The following is a 20,215-nucleotide window of genomic DNA, read 5'->3' as shown; positions in this document are numbered from 1 at the left end:
TCTGCCTCCACCTCGAGAGTGCTGGGATCATCAGTGCAGGAGTCTTACCACATCTGGCTTAAGTTTCTGTTCTTGTATTCATGTATCTCCAACTAGCATTTAAGGCCTTTTGGTGGACAAAGCCAGCCAATTAATTCATTCCTGTTGCTGTTCTGCAGGGAGAAGATCATTGAGTGGAAAGTGCTTGCTGTGGTTTTGAATCATTTTGCTCTTAGTTACTTCTGTATTTCTCTCGAAAAGTAGGGGGCTCTAATACAGCATCTTGCAACAAAGATGTGGTTTCCACGGAGACCTGCAAGTTCTCCCTCTCATCAAGCTCAGGCCCTACAGGGCAGAGGAGGAAAATAAAGAGCAGCCAGCCGCCAGAGATAACTTGGATCAAAGGTAGCAGCCAGACGGGAAGTTCTGCCCAGACACGTGGCTGGACAGAAGTTGGTAGGAGACTGCGGAGCGGACAGACCTGGAGGAGCCTCAGCCGCCGTGATTAACCTTGAGGATGAAGAGGATGACATTGCTCCGGTGGCTGATATTCCTGACCCCCTGGGGAGTCGCAGTTGCTGAACTAGGTACCGCCTCAGGGAAACCTGCTCCGTCTTTGCTTTCTACTGGGAACGGGGGTGGGGGTGGGGGATGGGGTCTGGGCTGCTGGGATCAACTCACAGAGGCGCAGAAAACGTAAGGCAGCTTAGAGGTTAAAGTGCAGAAGAGTTAGCCATCAAGGCTGTTTGGGTGGTATAGCTCAGTTGGGAGACAGACTTCAAGGGCAGCCTAGGATACATGGAACATGGTTCCAAAACTAAAACAGAACAAAACAAACAACAACAACAAAAAAAAAAAAAAAAAAAAAAAAAAAACAAAGCCGGGTGCGGTGGCACTTGCCTGTAATCCCAGCACTTGAGGAGGCAGAGACAGGTAGTTCAAAGTGAGTCCAGGACAGCCAAAGCTACACAGAGAAAAACAAACAAATAAAACAATAATAGTAATTAAAAAAAAAAAAACCGGATAGGCTACTTGAGCTAGAGGATTTTAAGTGGGAGCAGCCTGCCAGAGGCCGGACACTGACTTTGCCAGTGGGACGCCGAGTTGGCTTAGGGTTCGGTTCTTGAGAGCCAGCCACTGAATGGAAGCAGGTGGCCAGAAAGATTCATGAACTCAATCAGGACGCTCTGATTGAAGGCTCAAGTATAGCTCTGTGGTTGTCCAAATGAGCGGGATCCTTCCTTGGGATTCCAACAAAGAAACACACAAAACACACAGGCTAAGGGTTGGCAAGCTAGCTCAGCGTGCAAGGTGTCTGTCACCAAGGCTGATAAACTGACAAACAGAGGAGTTCAGTTCCCCAAGTCCACATGACGGAAGATAAGTTGCCTTCTGACCTCCACATGAGTAGAGTGGTGTATGCTCACCCAGTAGATAAATATTAAAAAAAAAAAAAAATTAGTTAAAAGCCCATCTCTGTACCCTGGGTGAGTGTAGGAACCAGGAAGAAAGCAGAAAAGAAAATTCAGGTCATCAAGGAAGAAACATTTCCTCAGTTGGGACAGAATAACAACCAAAGAGAAAACCAGCATAAGCAAAATTCGTACCGTTCCAAGGTGACCTTGAAGGCTTTTATTTTATTTTTTTCCACGAGACGAGGTCTCGCTGTGCAGCCCTGGCTAGCCTGGGAGTTGGCTATGTAGCTCAGTCTGGCTTTTCTACTCGAGATCCATCTGCCTCTGCCTGTCAAGGGTTGGAATAAAGGCGAGTGTCACCACACCAGCCAAAATTACAAATCAGAAAAGCAGTCAGGCCAGTAGGGCAGATCCACAAGCCACTGCTGGAGAAAGATTATTGTTTTACATGTGTGGGTGAGTTGCCGGCATGCCTGTGTACCATATGTGTGCCCGGTGCCTCTGGAACTGGAATTACAGACAGTCTGGAGCTGCCATGTGGGTGCTTGGAATTGAACCTTCGACCTCTGGAAGAGCAGCCAGTGCTCTTAACTACTGAGCCCTCTCTCCAGCCTCTGTGCTCATGATTTTTTTGCTTAATACCTTCACAACAATTTAGCTTGAGAAGTATTTTCATCCCCATTTTACACAGAAAATCTGAGCTGGAGACAAGTATCCAGGATTACACAGCTAGCGCGCCTGGACCTGAACCCAGGCTGTGCAGCTGTGGCCAGGGACGCTGAGTGACTTCAGTGACTTATGCTTGGCATTAGGTTCTTGGAAAACTGTCTTTTAAAAACTTATTTGAAAATAAAGGAATAAAAGCCTTAATAAAAGCTTAATAAAAAGCTTAATAAAAGCTCCTCCACACACAGCAGACACTCACGCTGTGTGAACCCAGCTGTCGCCTTCCACCTTGGAGGCCCCAGGGATCGCACTCAGGTCCTCCGGCTCGTTGGCCGCACCTTTACTGCTGGGCCATCTTGTACAGTACAGATGATGCAGTGTCTGGATGCCTCCTGGGTTGCCCAGGCTGGCCTTGAACTCCTGAGCTCCAGTGACCCTCCTGACCATCTGTCCCCCAAGTGGCCACGACCACTGGCACACACCACCACATCTGGGTAGTCCCAGCAGACCAGGTGCTGTTAACCACCATCCTCATCTCACCCAAGGCTCGTGTGATCTCGGACCCAGCGCCTGCCCGAGATCTCAGTCAGGGCAAACATTTTGCTCATTTGCTGTAAGCTGCATGCCCCATTTTTTTTTTTTTTAAGGACTATCTTTTCTATTTTCTTCAAGTTTGCTGGAATGCACATATGTATTAAAAAAAAAAAATTAAAAGAGAATTCCAGGAGCTGGAGAGATGGCTCAGCAGTTCAGAACGTGTGTTGCTCTGGCAGAGGACCGGCTTTCCCGTTCCCAGTATGCATGTTAGGAGACTCACAATTGCCTGAAAGTCTAGCTCCAGGGGCTTCCACACCTCTGGCCTCCATAGGCACCTGCGCTCACAAGTACACGAACTCTCACATACACATAATTGAGAATAGCAAAAAGGAAAAATAAATTTTAAAAAGCCTGTCTCGGGCTGGAGAGATGGCTCAGTGGTTAAGAGCACTGTCTGCTCTTCCAAAGGACCCGGGTGCAATTCTCAGCACCCACATGGCAGCTCATAACTCTGCACCTCTAATACCAAGGGACCTGACAGCTTCACACTAATATACATAAAATTAAATAAATTATTTAAAAAGTTAAAAAAAAAAAAAAAAGCCTGTCTCTATGGCACATGCTTTTAATCCCAGGGAGGCAGAGACAGGCAGATCTCTGTGAGTTCAAGGCCAGCTTGGTCTACAAATCAAGTCCAGGACAGCCAAGGCTACACAGAGAAACCCTGTCTCAAAAAGAAAAAAAGCCCCCAAAAGAATCCCATGGTATTGAGGCAGCTTTCTGGGGTCCCACTCGAGGTTTAATAATAATGAAGACATGTGGAGACATCTGTGGGGTACGAGGCTGTTAGCTTGTTTGCCGGGGCTGTCCCTCACCTACCCATCTAGACCACCCGATTCTTGGCTCTGCTCCTGCTCTGCATCTGTCCCTCTGCCCCAAGATCCAGCCGCCAGCCCTGTATTCAACAAGAGCCACTTTCCTTTCACATACAAAAAAAAAGTTATTGGCGAAGAGGGAGAAGTTCTACACCTTACTTATTCTGAGCCCCACAGCAGGACCCCGCTGGTCTGTATTTTACAGCTGCTCTTGGGCCAGACAGAGGGCAGGGTGACCTTCCTGAATTTCCCCCACAGCAGCTTGCTTTTTTTTAATATGATAATCTCAGAGAATCTCTTTTGGGGTAGGTGGAGGAAGTGACAAATATTTACATATCCTGCCAGCACCTGGAGCCGCTCCCACAGCAAAGAACAATTGAAAATACTAGGACACTAGCTCGGTGCCACGGCGCACACTTGTGATCCAAGCGCCCTGGGAGTCAGGGGCAGGCGGATTTCAGTGGGTTCAGGACAGCCAGGGCGACACAGAGAAACCCTGCCTCGAAAAAGAAAAAGGGAAAAAGGAAAGAAGAAAGAAAGGCAATACAGGGACACACTTTCATAGTCAGCTGATACAGTGTAGGAACAGGAAACCTGGGTTTTCAGGGTCTTCCAGTGAACAGGGGACTGCCTCATTGCCAGTCAAGCAGCAGCCATCTCCATGAGCCGGGAGCTGTGTATTGTACCACCTTTAGCCAAGAGCGGGGGTACTGTCCCAGGCAGCTATGCGACACCCCGCTGCTGTACGTGTCACCCCCCAGTGGGAGCCGGTGAGGTCAGGAGTGCCCCCTCCCCCGCCCCCAAGGCTGCCTCAGGGCCGAGGGAGAGGGCTGGCCAGGGAGCATGGCAGCTTCCTCACCTGTAAGACAGGACGGGTCCACGCGACCGGGGAAGGTGTTTGGAGGGGTGGTTGTGCCGTTAGCACAGGAGGTGCTGTGCACACACTTGAGCTTGGGTCGGGGCGCACGTGTGGAAGCTGAAGGACAGTTTGCAAAGGTCAGTTCTCTCCCTCCACCACTCGCAGCCCTGGCATGGGACTCAGGTTTTCAGGGTTGGCAGCAACCACGGTACCTGCTTTTTAAACATTTAAATATATATATATACAGAGCATAACCATGATTTTAAAAGTCAGAACTAGAAAAACTCAGAATTTATCAGTGAACACAATTTAATCTTTAGAACTAGAAGTGAGTGGCTCCATCCCTCTGGTTTCTGACGGAGAGCTGGCTGAAGCTGACACTGGCTGAAGCCGGCGGGAAGGGGCGGGGTAAACTGCCGCTCCACTGAGCAGTCCTGAATCCTGCTCAGCTCTGCCGCTGGCAGAGGCAGGTCTTAGGCCGATTCTGAGGGTTTGAGCGTTCTCAACTGCCCAGTTCTCCGCAAGCCATCCAAGCCTGGCCCTCGGGAGAGGAGTGGGAAGGAGACAAGTAGTGCCCCCCCCCCCCCCCCCCCCGTTCCTCCTGCTCACCGAGCTACAGCTCTGCTCCGAGCCTTCTGCCCCAGCCCACCTGGGAGCCTTTTTCTTTGTTTTTGGGTGGAAGGGAAGCAGGCTATGAGACTTAGCAGTTTCTTTCCCTGACTCTGTTTCATCCTCACTATCTAGCTCCTAAATAATTTTTGCTCTCAAATTACAGAAATCTGTTTGAGCTCCTTTATGAACACTTGAAATAACCTTAGAAGTACCTCTCGCTCTCTGTTTTTTTGACTGCTCTAATTCCCAAGTAACTTTTTGGCTTTTGAGATTATTTTTTGTTTACCCTTATCCTTGCGCCTTGAGGGACTCCTGCAGTCCCTGTAAGAATAAATCTTGTTTACTCAAATCTTGTCCCGTAACTCGTCGTTCTGACTTACCTCTCGGATCAAGCTCACAGACGGGTGGCTCTGTGGAGATCTTATGTAGTTTTAGTTCCCGGTGGAAACGCTGAATCCTTGTGTATTTTAGTGGCCACTTGAAGAACGACGTTCCATCCAGATCTTTAGGTCATGTTGGGCGCCAGATATGCCCTGACCCTCGGGGCTTCAACGGGGTTCCTAAAGTAGGAGAATGGAAGGAATGGGGGGAGGGGACAAGAGATGCAGGAATGGAGCCACGTCTATTCATCTGATCAAGGTTTCCATTTATTAGAAATTTTTATCCAACTTATATAGGGAGAAGACAGGAAAGGGGGAAGGTTAATCTCCTGCTGCAGGAAATAGGAAGAGTGCTTTCATGGGTTAAATATTGTACCTGCAAGATACCATAAGGATGGTTTCTAAAGTTATCTTACGGATGCTCTAACAAAGGATGTCCTCACAATCTGTCACCCATGATTTAGGGTCTTAGATAACTCTTTCACTAAATGGCTTTAGGTCTCCACTAAATGACCTTTGCTCTCTATTTGGCTTTGGCTTCAGTAACTACCTTTGTCTCCACTAGATAGCTTTGGCTCCTGGCAAGCTGGCATTATAGTAGTGGGATGTCCCATTTGTATGAATGCACTAGGATCTACCCATTGAGTTATCTCTCTAGCCCCAGGCTGGCCTTGAACTTCTCATCTTCCTGTCTCCGCCTCCTAAATTCTTCGACTAGAGGTAGGCATGACTATACTTGCCTTGCCGGGTGCGCCCTCTCCTTCCTTACGGCTGACATATAATAGCCAGTTTCCTGGGATTAAGGTTAATTGTCCAAATGGTGCCCTGTCTGGCTTTAGAGAGGCTGACTTTGAACTCATCTGTCAAGTGAACAGTGGGGGCACAGACCTTTAGTCCCAGCACTCAGGAGGCAGGCAGATCTCCAAGTTCCAGGCCAGCCTGATGTACAAAGTGAGTCCAGAACAGCCAAGGCTAGACACACACACACACACAAATAACCTATCTTGAAACCCCTCACCCCCCAAAAAACCTTACTTCAACCATTTTGCCAGTTATTTGGAAGGCTGAATGGAGAGATCACCTGAACTCTTGAGGGGAGAGGGGTGCGGTTCAGTAGTAGAGCATGCAGGAGACCCTGAGTTTGACACACACACACACACACACACACACACACACACACACTCACACACACCGCACTCAGTAGTGCTAGGGAGACTGGGTGTAGTTTCATTTTTACTAGAAAGTGACAATTGGCCTTACCTCACCACCAGCCAGGACTTTCGGGAATGAAGAAATGTGCACTTTGGCTGATACCAGAGAAACCAAGTGGCTGCTTGTGGTTAATTGAGAAAGATCCTCCTTGAGGCCGGGTAATGGCTTCTGCTCGGGTCAGGAGTCGGGGGTGGTTGATACCAGACAGAAGTTGATATCAGCTTGCTGCATTAGGCTGGCTAGCTTGCCCTAAAACAGGCCACAGGCATGAGCTAGCAGATGCTCGGGTACTCGGAAGGCACGCCAGCTAGTCCAGCTGTTGATTAGGATGGGCTACTTCATTCCATTATTCTGGTTTACAGTTTTTGTTCCCACGGGAATAATTTCAAATCTGCTAGGGGTTGAAATCTGTGTGGAAAGGTTAAATCCTACTGCGGGGCTTTTGTGGTTTAATAATAAAGAGGGAGACATCTATACAGCTTAAGGCTTGGCGTTTTTGTTTTTGTTTTTTTCCTGTGGCAGTCTCCCAGCCAGCTTTTAACTTAGCGGGGCTTCTCTGCCTTCGTGTCTTTCTACACGGCTGCCTCTGCCTAGCCCCTCCCCCATTCTTCTTTCCTCTCCCGATGCTCTCTCTATTCAGTCAACCTTTGTCCCCAACTTCTTCTCCAGCTCTTTATTATGCAAAGAGACACATTTCTTGCTCAGTCAGTGTCTTTGGAGGCTATGTGACCTTCCCCACCTCAGCTTGCCTTTCTTTTTTGGGCCAGGAGAAATTGACAAACATTTACATTTCCTACTGGCCGCGCCCGCCCAGCAATTAAGGATTGAGAACACAAGGACACACTTTTTCATAGCCAGTAAATACAATATTTGTGGGTCCTCCCAACAAAACTCCACTATAAACAAAGGTTCCATGTAGGTAAAAAAAAAAAAAAATCAAAATGCAGGCACCTGTAGTCAAATAAGACGCCCATCTAAAACACTAGGGTACTGGGCTGGTGGGACCGTAATCTCGTCTGTTAGTATGTTAGTAAAAACGATGCCGTGCACACAGCAGATATTATATGAAAGAGATTTATTGGATGGAGGTGGAGAGATAGAGGGAGAAAGGAAAGAGAGAGAATGATGAGGGACCCCAGGAAAAAAGCGAGGCAGAGAGAGCAAGAGAGGAGAGTAAGAGAGACACAAAGTGGCGGGTTTGTCCTTTTTTAGCTTGTGCATGGGCAGCTGAACTGGGCCAGCCATACACCTGGTGGGCCACACATGATGACGTAGGTAGGAAGGCAACCCAGAAGCAGGCTGCCTATGTTAGGCCCAGCCTTAGCCTAATTTCAAGAAGGTATGAAGAGAATCCAGGAGACTAACCATCGAAGTAAAATCGCAAGAGGTTTATTCTGACCATTGCGCAGTGGGGTCACCCCTGCTGGTCAGCAGGGAGTGGCCCCGGGAGACAAAGGCCTTAGGTTTTTAAAGGACAAAGCGTGGGAATTTCCAGGGGTTGCAATCTTAGCGATTTAGGATTGGATGAGGTATTTAACTTTTAAAATAATAGGTTGGCACCTGTAGGTCTGGTCAGCCCTGTCGTAATATCTGATCTTCAAGTCAGTTTGGACTTCCCTGCCATATGAGATACAGCCAAAGTTAATGGTGGGAGAGTGATTAACTCATCCCGTGTCTGTTCTGAGGAGTGGGGGCTACAGGCTTTGGGTCAAAGGTCAGGATTGGGGCCATTTGGCTCAGTTTCCAAACAAAGTTTATCTCACAGGTGCCAACCAGTGATTTTTCTCTCCACTTAGTAGAGATCTCTGCTTGTTCTCTTCCTTATCTCTGCCCTCACAGATGGCTAGTGTCAGGAACTTATACATTCCTCTGTTCTCTGGAGAAGCACTAAGAACTTGAAAATATAAGTTATAAGGCAATTAAAAGAAACACAGGTTACAAAGTTAGTCTGATTCTTTCACCTATATGCTAACTGTCTCCCTGGAGAGTCTGCAAAGTTCAGAGGTTAACGGGCCTGAAAGCATGTGGCCAATGGCCGGGTATCCTAGGGCTCAGACTCTCTAGGGAGATGTGACTGCTGAGCTGTAGGACTTCTGCCTTTGCCATATGATTTCAGGCCTGTTGACCTCTGAACCTTTGCTTCCTTATCAGGGCAGTGAAGATAGTAATCCAAACTTTCCAGGGCTTTGGGCAGGGCAGCTGTAAAGCACATTAGAAGGGTAATGATTTGCTTAATCAGTCATTTATATCTTAGCAAGTTTCGGGTCCTTTTCTCAAATTAGGCATAGGTCAGGAGCGGTGGGCAAGGTTTTTTTTTTTTTCTTTTTTTTGGTTGTCAAGATCTTAAAATCACCCAGCAGGAAAGTTGAGGACCTGTTTGGGTTCCACATTCATGTCCTGGTTCTAGCCCCAAGTTCAGCTTCCTGTAGGGAAGCTGTTTAAGGAAGTGAAGGAGGAAGTGACGGGGTGGTGGAGGATGAGGTAATCCCCAGGCTTCTCCCTCAGCTGGAAACACAGGACTGAGGGCACAGGTTGGACCTGCTTTCCATGTACTGTCGAGAGCTGGGTGGCCATGTGCTTGAGAGACTCACACGGGAGGATCCTGGGTTCAAAGCCAAAGAGAGGCTGGCCACATAGCCCCGTGCTCTACCTCACCAGCTTCTTCCATCTCCTTTCTCGGAACTGCACCAGCCTCTCTTGGTTTGGATCGAAATCCAGTCAGCCACCATGAACAACATGCTTCCCATCAGCCTGTGCTCATGTCCTGGATCACCAGCTCCCGTCTTCCGCTCTGATCTGCTCACACTCATCTCCACACATACTCCCCAGGGACTGCAAGGCCTCCCAACTCATGTGTTAGTGTAAGCCTTCTCCCTCAGGGTAGATATTTTGCTCATATCCCATGGGGCCTGCCAGGGCCTGTATCTGTTGACACAGTCTCTCTGAGTGGCCCGGCTTGCCCAAGGCCCCGTAGCTCCGAGGTGGAATCGGAGTGTTTAACTGTCCCGCCCCGCGGGACTCAGTTATTCGTGGGGGCGAAGGGGGTCAATCCTGAAAAAGATGGGGGAGAGAGAGAAAGGACACAAGCAGACGGTTGCCGGTCAAGTGTCTCTTTTATTGAATTTTGGTGTTTCTTTTAAAACGTGGTTTTGGCAGGGCGGGGGAGAGGGGCGAGAAAGGGGAGTAGTAGTGGAAAAATACCAAGGCCCTTGGTGGGAAGTTCCCAAGGCTAAGAAGGTGGGTTAAAGAGTTACAAGGCCCAAAGATAACATCGGTGGTCACAACGGTGGTCACGGATGTGTCCCAAAGCAAACAGTTTTGGGAACAATGGGTTGTAAGAAGCTATGGCCTGCTGGCGCCCAGTGCTAATCTGGCAGGTCAGGCCCTTAGGAAGGGTCCCAGGGCTTTGCTCCCAACATTTAACCTGCACCCTTTTCTCAGCTCTACTTGCACACCAGCACCCCACTCAGCGCTATGAGGGTCACGTGGTCTCATCCCTTATGTACCTGCTGTGGGTACTGGGATGGGCAATTGTGAGACCCTCTCCACAAGGTCACAGGCTGGGCAGAGCTGGGCTGGGGAACTTTTTCTTGAAATCTGGCGTCCAGAGGAGCCTGCGTTTGCCTTGGGGCTTCTTCCTCATCCAGCACTGAGGAGTGTTCTCTTTTCCCACAGGGAGGTTTTGGCACATCTCTGACCTGCATCTGGACCCCAACTACACCGTATCGAAAGACCCCTTTCAGGTGTGTCCATCAGCCCAATCTCGGCCTGTTACAAATCCCGGCCCTTGGGGTGACTACCTCTGCGACTCTCCTTGGGCCCTTATCAACTCCTCCATCTACGCCATGAAGGAGATGGAGCCAAAGCCAGACTTCATTTTCTGGACAGGGTAAGAACGGTCATGTACCACTCATGAGCCGGACCCTTAACGTCCTCTGTCCCTTTGAATCCTCATCTCAGCTGAACATCCAGGATTTAGAGAATTTGGCAAAGTAGCTCAGTCCTGGGGCAGAGACTGGGACCGGCCCTCAAAGGGTTTTCCAGTTTGCAGAAGATACAGGTGAGCCCAGCCACCCACCGAACTGTGCAAGGCACCTGACCCACATGGCAGGATGGGAAAGGACTTCCGCAGGAAGTGGTGACCCAGGAGGCCACCAATGAGGATGGCTGGAGGTGCTCCCTCTGCCAGTCTCAGTGGCTCAGTGGGCGATTGTGGGATGAAATCCATCATTCTTTCCCAAGGGCAGCATTTTTCTAGACGCCTCTGGGAGCTGGCAGAGCTGAATGACAGTGGACGAGAGGATTCCTAGGGTTCTTACAGCTGTTTAGCTGTAGAGCCATCTCCAAGAGAGCTGCAGTTTCTTGGAAGATAGCATGTACAAGTCAGCTGTTTTGTTCTTATTCAGTGTGTATGACTCTACGATTAGGTCCCTGTCTTTATCCATTTTACAGACGAGCCAACAGAGGCTGGGACAGGCTGACAGCAACTCAGGGCTTCACAGCAGGCGCTGAAACGGCAGAGCCTGGGTTTTAATTTGGTCTTGCCGTACTGCGGCCCAGCTTATCTTTGCTTCGTCCTGTGGATGCGGCGAGCCCACTCAGCAGCTTCCCTCGCACCCACGGTTGTCCTTCTCTCTTCTTGTGCCTGTCCCAACATTCTCGCTGGTGTTTTACAGGGATGACACCCCACACGTCCCCAATGAGAGCCTGGGGGAGGCAGCCGTGTTGGCAATCGTGGAACGCCTGACCAACCTCCTCAGGGAGGTCTTCCCAGGTAGGACTGATCGCCTGAGCCCCCGGTGAGTCTGGCGTTGGGCACAGCCTCGGCAGAACAGCTGGCGCACAGACCTTCATTGGTCTTGGCTGCCTCCAGGTTTCAAATGCTTGATGGCAGCCATTAGCTTTTGCACAATCTTCCCAGTTCACCGGCCTGTGGAAGCAGGTGGCCGCTAGAGAATTGCCTCACCATTCCTCCATCTTACACTCTTCTCTGTCTAAAGCCAGCCTCGAATCTCACGGTGTCTACACAGGGCATCCCTCGGCGAGCCTCACTCAGGCTCACACATGGCCTCTGTATCCTGGCCTGATGCCGAGCTGGTGTCTGCTGTCCTCAGACCATCCGGCTGCCAGGCCTCTGGGAGATGCTGCTTCCGGCCAAAGTGCTGTTGCTCAGTGCTTCCTAAGCTATTCCAGCAAGGCAGAGTGGGCAGGGAGTGGTAGTGAGAGGCATGACAGGGAAAAGAGGGTGTGTGTGCCCCAGCTATTGGCTCTCAGAGATGGTTTTAAATGGGCCATGCAAAACGCAAGGCCCTGGGGGCTGAATCAGGCCCATAGGCTACCAACTGGGAACCTGAGAGAGCTCCTTACCAGTGTCTGCCCCTATCTCCCCTGCTCCTCCTAAAGGGCAGTCGTGGGCTCCTGGGATCCACATACAGAATCCTGATGCTAAAAATAGACAACAGCTGTATATATCAAGGGCTGCTCCAAGAATCTGTCAGCCTGAGCGCATCCATTGTCATGACAACTGCAAACAGGAGCTGTTAGAGTTTTCCTAATGGGGATTGTGAGTGTGGGCATCAAGTTAACTGGTCAAGGTAACGTGGCCAGTGTGGGGCTCTATGCTCCCTTATGGGCACCGCTCTTGTTCCCGTTGTCTCCTCCCTTGACATAAACCGACCTCTGCAGAGACGCCTGGATCTATCCAGCTTATCTAACCCAGTCCTGCATGTTCCACGAATATAGGCTTGTCCTTCTTCCAGCGAAGGTCACTGCTCAGGGTCCAGATGGGCTATTCGCCTACCTCCAGCAATAGATACTTTAACCCCTGTTGCAGTTAGGGAATGATGGCTTGGGAGTCACTTTCTCGTGACGGATTTGGACTCATACCCAATGCTGAGCCTCTTTCCTCTGGGCCACACAGCACTTCTAGAACAAAAATGAGAGAATGGGTAGGAAAGCATTTATTGGGGGCTGAGTAGGTGGCTAGGTGGTACCTTGCCACATAGGCAGGAAGACCCGAATCTGTTCAGATCCCCTACATTAAACTGTAGCCAAGAGGACAGTGGGAAAATTAAGAAAATAAAGCGACTGGGGAAGATACCCCAGCGTCAACCTTAGGCCTTCATCCACACTCACATATATACCACAGACACCAAACCAAACCAAACCAAACCAAACCAAACAACACCTCATTGACCACGATTTGACATGTGCGTGGACGTTACAGATTTTGTCAAGTCTATGTCACATTTGTCAAAAACTGCTAACATTGAAGATGCCACTGGCTGTAAGGTAGATCGTTTTATATATGGCCATGAAGAAAAGGACTACCCTTAAAGAAGGACACGGTGTTTTTTTACAGCCACGGTGGGAAGACGCACCTCATTTTGAGAGATGTTAAAATGGGACCATAGTAGAAGATACCGGAAAGAGTTATAACGTGGGCCCGCAGAGCAGTTCTCACATTCTGTAGATGTAGGCTACAGACACGTAGGTCAAAGAATTCATTGAAGAAGAGCAAGAGAGCCAGGAATGTGGCTCTGTGGTAGAGTGCATGGCTGTAGGTCAGATTCTCAGCCTGAAAACAAACCAACCAACCAACAAAAAACCCAAAGGGGTGGAGGTAGAGAGAAGACAGGGCTGACCTGGGGAGTTTCCTCCTCCTTTCACATGGGAAATTAAGAGGCCTGCTCCATGGCTTTGGTCTGAGGCTAAGAGTTTATTCCCTCATTCAGTCGGTCAACAGGTAATTACTGAGTTAGTAGTTTGGGAAGCGGGGGCACACGATGAATGAAGCATAGGTCCCCCGCCATGCAGCCTTTGCTTTTGTGGCACCTGGCCCGCAGTGAACAGTGCGAAGGGCTCTCTCCTTTCTTGTCTGCCAGGCTCCAGCCATTTATGTTTTCTCTCAAATGGGTCCTCTTTCTTCTGAGGTTCTGGGGCTGAGCCTAGGCACTCTTGCTTGCTGGGTGAGGCAGGTGCCCTCCCAGGAGCCATATCCTGAGCCCATTTTAAGACCAGGTTTCACTATGTTCATCAGGTTGGCCTTGAACTCACCTGTAGCCCAGGAAGGACTTGAATTTTCAGTCCTCTCATTTCAGCCTCTTTAGTAGCAGGGATTATTTTTTGTCACTGGTTTCTGGAGGCAAGGTTTCTCTGTGTTGCCTTCGGCTGTCCTAAAACTAGTTCTGAAGACCAGGCTGGCCTCGAACTCACAGAGATCTGCCTGCCTCTGCTGGGATCAAAGGTGTGTGCCACCTGCCTAGCTTTTCCCGAGAATCTTTTGTTGTCGTTCATTGTTAAATATTTGTGTCTGGCATGCAGGAGGTGCTTAATAAATGAAAGCAGAAATGAGCTTGAGGCACCGGAGCATGTCTGTAATTCTAGCAGTCAGGTGGAGGCAGAGAAGATGAGGCAAAGAATTCAAGGTCAGGCCGGGCTTCACATTGCGACCACATTTCAGAAAACAAAACAAAATAAACAAACAAACACAACTCATCTATTACCACAACTAACAACATAAAAAGCCAGCATGAGGCAGTCTCCTGGGCCCCCTAATCGTTTTAGTCACATTCATTGGCCACCAGAAGGAGGGATTTCCCAGCCCTCCCCTCCTACAGCAAATAGCCCTCACATATCTAATTATTCCTGTCTATGGGACTGCAGTGCTGCTCAGTCTGAGAGCCTGCCACCCAGGGCCGCGCTGGCATATGGCAGGCGGGCAATACGAGATTTGTTGACTCAACCGAATCAAGGGAAATTCCGAAGACCTCCTCCCTGAAGCAGGATGATCTGCAACTGATAAGAACCCAAGTGGCTGTTCACCACGAAGAATTGCTTTTCCCTCTTATTGTCTGAGAGGCTTCCTCTCTGGTTAGGATGGCCGCCGCTAGGATAAGGGTTTGGAAATGGGATTGAGAGCTCTGGACTCTTCCTCGCCAGTTCTCCATGAAGCTCTAGCCAGATGCTATCTGGTTGTGGTTTTTTGCCTATCTTTGCTTTTCTCTCCACTGTGTTATCTCTCTTCCCCTCTGGCTTTGAGGGCTAGTGACTGATGAAGAGGTCTGGGCCTTCTTGCATATTTTGGTAATATTTCTTCTTTTTCCTTCAGATACTAAAGTCTATGCTGCACTGGGAAATCATGACTTTCACCCGAAAAACCAGCTCCCAGCAGAGAGCAACAGCATCTACAGTCGGGTGGCGGCAATGTGGAGACCCTGGCTTAGCCATGAGTCCTTCGCTCTCTTCAAAGGAGGTATTTAATGGCACCTGTTACCATAAGGACACAGACTGTGTGCCAGGCAGGGTCCAATCCCATTCCATCTTCACAGCAAGCCCTGAAACAGGTACAGAGTTTGTCCCCATTTTACGGAGCGAGAGAATGAGGCTGAGGTCACAGGGCTCGGCAAGGGAGTTGGGAAGAGAATCCAGGACGATTCCAAAGCCATGTGCTTAACTCAGAGTAGTGGAGGTGATCCTAAGCCAGTGAATGCAGGCACAATCCTCAGCAGCCCGCTGGACCCTCTCGTAGCCCCAGGACAGCGCTGGGAACTTCAGCTCAAGCTGACTGGAACTTGGGCAACTACTGGCCTTGTGTGGGGGCTGGCTAGCGGGCTCCTTCTCTGGCAGAGCTGTTCTTATTCTACAAAGTAGGTGTTGCTGGTCTTTGCTATTTTTCGGGTTCTTCTTTTTCCCACCCTTGATCTGCCCCCCCCCCCCCTCCAGTTTCATCCCCTAACACCAGATAGGAGATAAACAAGGATAGAGAGGGGAGAGAGATTAGGAAAATCCCTGAATCTAATTTCTTTCCTTTTGTTTCTTCTTTGACCATGGCTACTCACAAACCCCAGCCAACCTTCCTAAAGGACCAACCACCACTCACACCTACTCACTCGTGGATTTATGTGCTCTCTGAAAAGTTCCCAGAATTCCAAATGTCTGGAAAAGCCACACTTCTGCTAGAGCATGAGGCAAATCTAGTTAGCTGCTGCGGACAGTTCGAAGCAGCCTCACACCCCTACACCTGGGATTAAAGCAAAAACACATTTCGTTTTTATCTATCTATCTATCTATCTATCTATCTATCTATCTATCTATCTATCTATTTTGGTTTTTTTTGAGATGGGTCTCTCTGTGATATCTCTCTCTGGATATCCTGGACTCGCTCTGTAGACCAGACTGGCTTCAAACTCAGAGATCTGCCTGCCTCTGCCTCCCAAGTGCTGGGAGGGAAGGTGGGCTATTTCTTTGAAATTCCATTATTCTCACTACAAGTAGGGCGTTTAGCGGTGTCTCTGACCTCTGGCTACTAGATGCCAGTCACATCTCCAGTGTGGCCACCAGATGTGTCCCTGAACATGGACAGATAGATGTCCCTTGGAGGCCACATCACTCAGTTGAGAATGACTGGTGCAGAGACCTCGCCAGCCCGGAGTTTCCCTGACTCTTTCTTCTCTGCCCCTTGTCTCCTGTTGCTGGGATTCCTCGTTGGTCAAACCGTAGCCCAGCGGACACAGAAGCCTGTTCATTTAGTTTAAATAGGTCAGCTGCTGGGGCAGAGGTAGGCTCTAGATTTAGATTAGATTAGATTTTAGATTAGATTTAAAATAATTTAGATTAGATTTAAATCAGATTTAGATTAGATTGTTAGTCCATTATCCAGATGAGGAAAACTGAGCAGAGAGGGTTCAAGTAACTTTTCCAAGTCCCCCAGCCAGTGAATGATAGGGCCAGGATTAGAACTCCAGAACCTTACCCCTAAGTGCCTCTGTTATGGGAAGGGAGGGTGCCAGGGAAAGAGGTCAGACATTGAGGCTCTCCTGGCTGTGACATCCTAGGTGCCTTCTATTCTGAGAAGTTGCCGGGTCCTGGCAGGGCGGGGCGAGTTGTGGTCCTCAATACCAATCTGTACTACAGCAGCAATGAGCAGACAGCCGGCGTGGCCGACCCCGGCCAGCAGTTTCAGTGGCTGGGAGATGTGCTGAGCAATGCGTCTCGGGACGGGGAGATGGTAAGCCTTCCTGCTTCTTCCAGTGCCCCCAGGTTCCTTCCTGAACTGAGTCTCCCACCAGGCACAGACTTACACACCCACTGAGGGTGCTCGAATCCCACAAGGTCCTGCAGCAGCCTAGGCCCAGAGAAGCTTCTTCCTACCATGAAGGCCCTGTGAGTTGAGGATGTAAAGCCCGCTGCATGAGAAGACTCTTAGGGCCTCAAAGGGCTGTGATGGTCTCCTCACAGTAATCCAAAGCCTAGAACTCCAGTCTCCTTGCTCCAATTTCAGATGTCTCTCCATCGATACCACACCTGTACCCAAGGAGGTGTCGCATGTGGGTGTGTCCATCTTGTCTGCTGGGCCAGCAGCTGTTCAAAGACTGGCACAGTGGCTCAGGCTAAGTCCAGGCATCACCTGGCACAGCTCAGGAGGACTTCTGATGCCAAATCTCATCTATGCTCTTTATTTATTTATTTTTTTAAGATATGCTCTTATGTCGACCAGGCTGGCCTTGAACTCCCAGAGATCTGCCTGCCTTTGTCTCCCAAGCGCTGGGTTAAGGGTGTGTACCGCCAACCCTGGCTAAGCATATGCTCTTTTTTTAAAAAAAAAAATAAATTTTTTTAAATTTATTTTTTATTATTAATTACAGTTTATTCACTTTGTGTCCCAGCGATAGAACCCTCCTTCATTCCCTCCCAATCCTACCTTGCCTCCCTCATCTCCTCCCATGCCCCTCTCCAAGTGGGAAGGGGTGGTCCTCCTCCCCTTCCATCTGACCCTACCCTATCAGGTCTCATCAGGACTGGCTGTGTTGTCTTCCTCTGTGGCCTGGCAAGGCTGCACCCCCAAAGGGGAGGTGATCAAATAGCAGGCCACTGAGTTCATGTCAGAGACAGCCCCTGTTTCCCTTACTAGGGTACCCACTTGGAGACTGAGCTGCCATGGGCTACATCTGTGCAGGGGTTCTAGGTTAGCTCCATGAATGATCCTTGGTTGGAGTGTCAATCTCAGAAAAGACCCTGGGCCCAGAGTTTTTTGTTCTGTTGCTCTCCTTGTGGAGCTCCTGTTCCCTCCAGATCTTTCTATCTCCCCCTCTTTCATAAAATTCCCTGCACTCTGCCCAAAGTTTAGCTATGAGTCTCAGCATCTGTTTTGATACCCTGCTGGGTAGAGCCTTTCAGAGGTCCTCTATGGTAGGCTCCTGTCCTGTTTCCTGTTTTCTCCCTCTTCCGATGTCCATCCTGTTTGCCTTTCTGAATTAAGATTGAGCATCTTACCCAGGGTCCTCCTTCTTGCATAGCTTCTTTAGGTGTACAGATTCTAGTATGTTTATCCTATATTATATGTCTAATATCCACTTATAAGTGAGTATATACCATGTGTGTCTTTCTGCTTCTAAGATACCTCACTCAGGATGATCTTTTCTAGTTGTGCCATTTGCCTGCAAATTTCATGGTTTCCTTGTTTTTAATTGCTGAGTAGTATTCCATTGTGTAAATGTATCACAATTTCTGTATCCATTCCTTAGTTGAGGGACATCTGGGTTGTTTCCAGATTCTGGCTATTACGAATAAAGCTGCTACGAACGTGGCTGAGCAGCGCATGCTCTTAATTCAGCCTTCATTCTGCATTTTGCAATGGTGGCCCAGGGCCCAGGTGACTTAGGAATATAAAGCACAGCGGCATGCAACCATTCAATGCTCTCACACAGGCATGGAGGATCTGCCCCAGCTCTGAGAAGAGCGCTCTTTGAAGGGTCGGGAAGAGTTTGTGGAAGCCTGCCTTGGGGGACGTGGGCAGGCTTTGGAGGGCAATGGGGGGCTGGAGAGAGCACCTCTGATCCCTCTACCTCTCTCTTGCAGGTGTACGTTATCGGCCACGTGCCCCCAGGCTTTTTTGAGAAGACACAGGGGAAGGCCTGGTTCCGAGAAAGCTTCAACGAACAGTACCTGAGGGTGGTCCAGAAGCACCATCGTGTCATAGCGGGCCAATTCTTCGGGCACCAACATACTGACAGCTTCCGGATGTTCTACGACAACGCAGGTACTCCATCTTAAGGGAACAGCCCCCACCCCCGCCAGCCTCCTCCTTCCTTCGCCCTTTCAGCCCGTTGTCTTTCTCCCCTAAAGGTGTCCCCATAAGCGTCATGTTCCTCACCCCTGGGGTCACCCCGTGGAAGACCACATTACCTGGAGTGGTCAATGGGGCCAACAATCCGGGCATTCGTCTCTTTGAGTATGATCGAGTGACACTCAACCTGCAGGTTAGGAGCGTGGGGGGCTGCCTGGGGCCAGGGGTGGGGGAGCCCGAACCCATCACCACCTTAGTAACCCCCAGTAACCCACCTGCCGCTGGCTGCGCTGGCTGCTTGAGGCTTGACAGGGAGTGTTGGGTAGAACCTTGGAGCCACCTGCTACCAAGTCAGGTCAATCCTTCCCCCAAGTCTTTCTTTGTTCTAGATTGCCGTCACTGTCCCCTATCTAGTCCCCCTGCCTTTACTTCCGGAAGGGATTCTTCTTCCTAAAGCACCGAGTCCATGTTGCTGCTTTGTTGCTCACAGACCATAAATATCTCCCAGTGCCCTGGAGACAAAATCGCCTCTCCTTAGGGAAGAGCTGAGCTCAAGCCGCTTTCCATTCACCAACTTGGACCCAGCCCCTAACTCCTGAGCATGTCTTCACTTCCTGGGAGTTGCTGGGATTGTTGAAATGATGAGGAAATGCTACTTCATTCATTTAGCAAAATGTACTAAGCATGTGCCACATGCCAGGCCCTGGTCGAAGCTCAGAGATGCAGAAACAAAGAGTAGAGTAACCGCTGTCCTGCTCTGAAATCCCTCCAGGAGGAAGATAGTAAACAAATAAAAAAAAATTTAGCATGGGAGACAGGGACGGCAGGGCGGCTTCAGGGCACAGGGATGAAATTTAAAGCCAGCCTGGACTACATTCTGAGTTCAAGACCAGACAGGAACCTAGCAAGAAGACCCTGCCTCAGAAAGGGTGTGTAGTGGGGTGGGGTGGGGTGGGGTAGGGATGGGGGGTTGTGCCTGCAGCTCAGCAGCAAAGTGCTTGCTTAGCATGGAGGACACAGGAAGTTTGATTTCCAACACTGATAAAAAGGGAGGGAGAGAGAGAAAGGAGGGAGGGAGGGCGAAGGTGCGGACGATTTTAGAGTGTGTGGGCTGTGTCGCATAGATGGTACAAGGAAAAGGTTAAAAGGAAGGAGGCGAGGCGTTTGAGCTCTGTGTAAATTGAGTGAGCCAGCTGGGCTTGTAGGGAGTGGTGGAGAGAGGGAACAGCCAGCCAGATGCCCCGGGGTGGGAAGGGGCTGGGTGTTTTAGGGGAAGTGCACGGAGGCGGATGGGTGACCTCTGAAGGCACAAAGGGAGAGTGGAAGGCTTAAGGCCAGATCAAGGTCATGTGGAGAAATCTGCTTCTGGAAAGCTGGGGACAGAAGCATGAACTGTTTCAATTCATAGTTTCGCAAGATCACCATGTCTGCTGGAGAAAAAGCAGTGATGGGGATACCAGCTGCCGGAGGGTGGTGGCGGCCCAGGGTGCTGAGAATATTTGATCCTAAAGGCATTTCAGAGGCTGAGGAGCCTGAATTTTCTGACAGAGACTTGATGCAACTTTTCTTCCTTCCTTCCTTCCTTCCTTCCTTCCTTCCTTCCTTCCTTCCTT

General features: G+C 49.7%; 1 protein-coding gene across 1 annotated transcript in view; it reads left to right on the top strand.

Annotated features, from left to right (window-relative positions):
- Positions 1–405: 405 nt before the first annotated feature.
- The window catches only part of Smpdl3b (sphingomyelin phosphodiesterase acid like 3B), a 22,184-nt gene continuing 2,374 nt past the window's right edge, over positions 406–20,215 (top strand). The window contains exons 1-7 of the mRNA XM_055611380.1: positions 406–566; positions 10,211–10,424; positions 11,212–11,309; positions 14,646–14,789; positions 16,372–16,544; positions 18,395–18,575; positions 18,662–18,795. Of these exons, the coding sequence (XP_055467355.1) occupies positions 497–566; positions 10,211–10,424; positions 11,212–11,309; positions 14,646–14,789; positions 16,372–16,544; positions 18,395–18,575; positions 18,662–18,795 (1,014 nt within the window). The 5' untranslated portion in view covers positions 406–496. The remainder of the gene's footprint in view (positions 567–10,210; positions 10,425–11,211; positions 11,310–14,645; positions 14,790–16,371; positions 16,545–18,394; positions 18,576–18,661; positions 18,796–20,215) is intronic.

Source organism: Psammomys obesus, unplaced genomic scaffold (assembly GCF_907164565.1).
Source record: "Psammomys obesus unplaced genomic scaffold, mPsaObe1.curated_primary_1811, whole genome shotgun sequence".
NCBI lineage: Eukaryota > Metazoa > Chordata > Mammalia > Rodentia > Muridae > Psammomys > Psammomys obesus.
The sequence above is the reverse complement of the archived record's forward strand: the minus strand, read 5'-3'. Positions and strand labels throughout refer to the sequence as shown.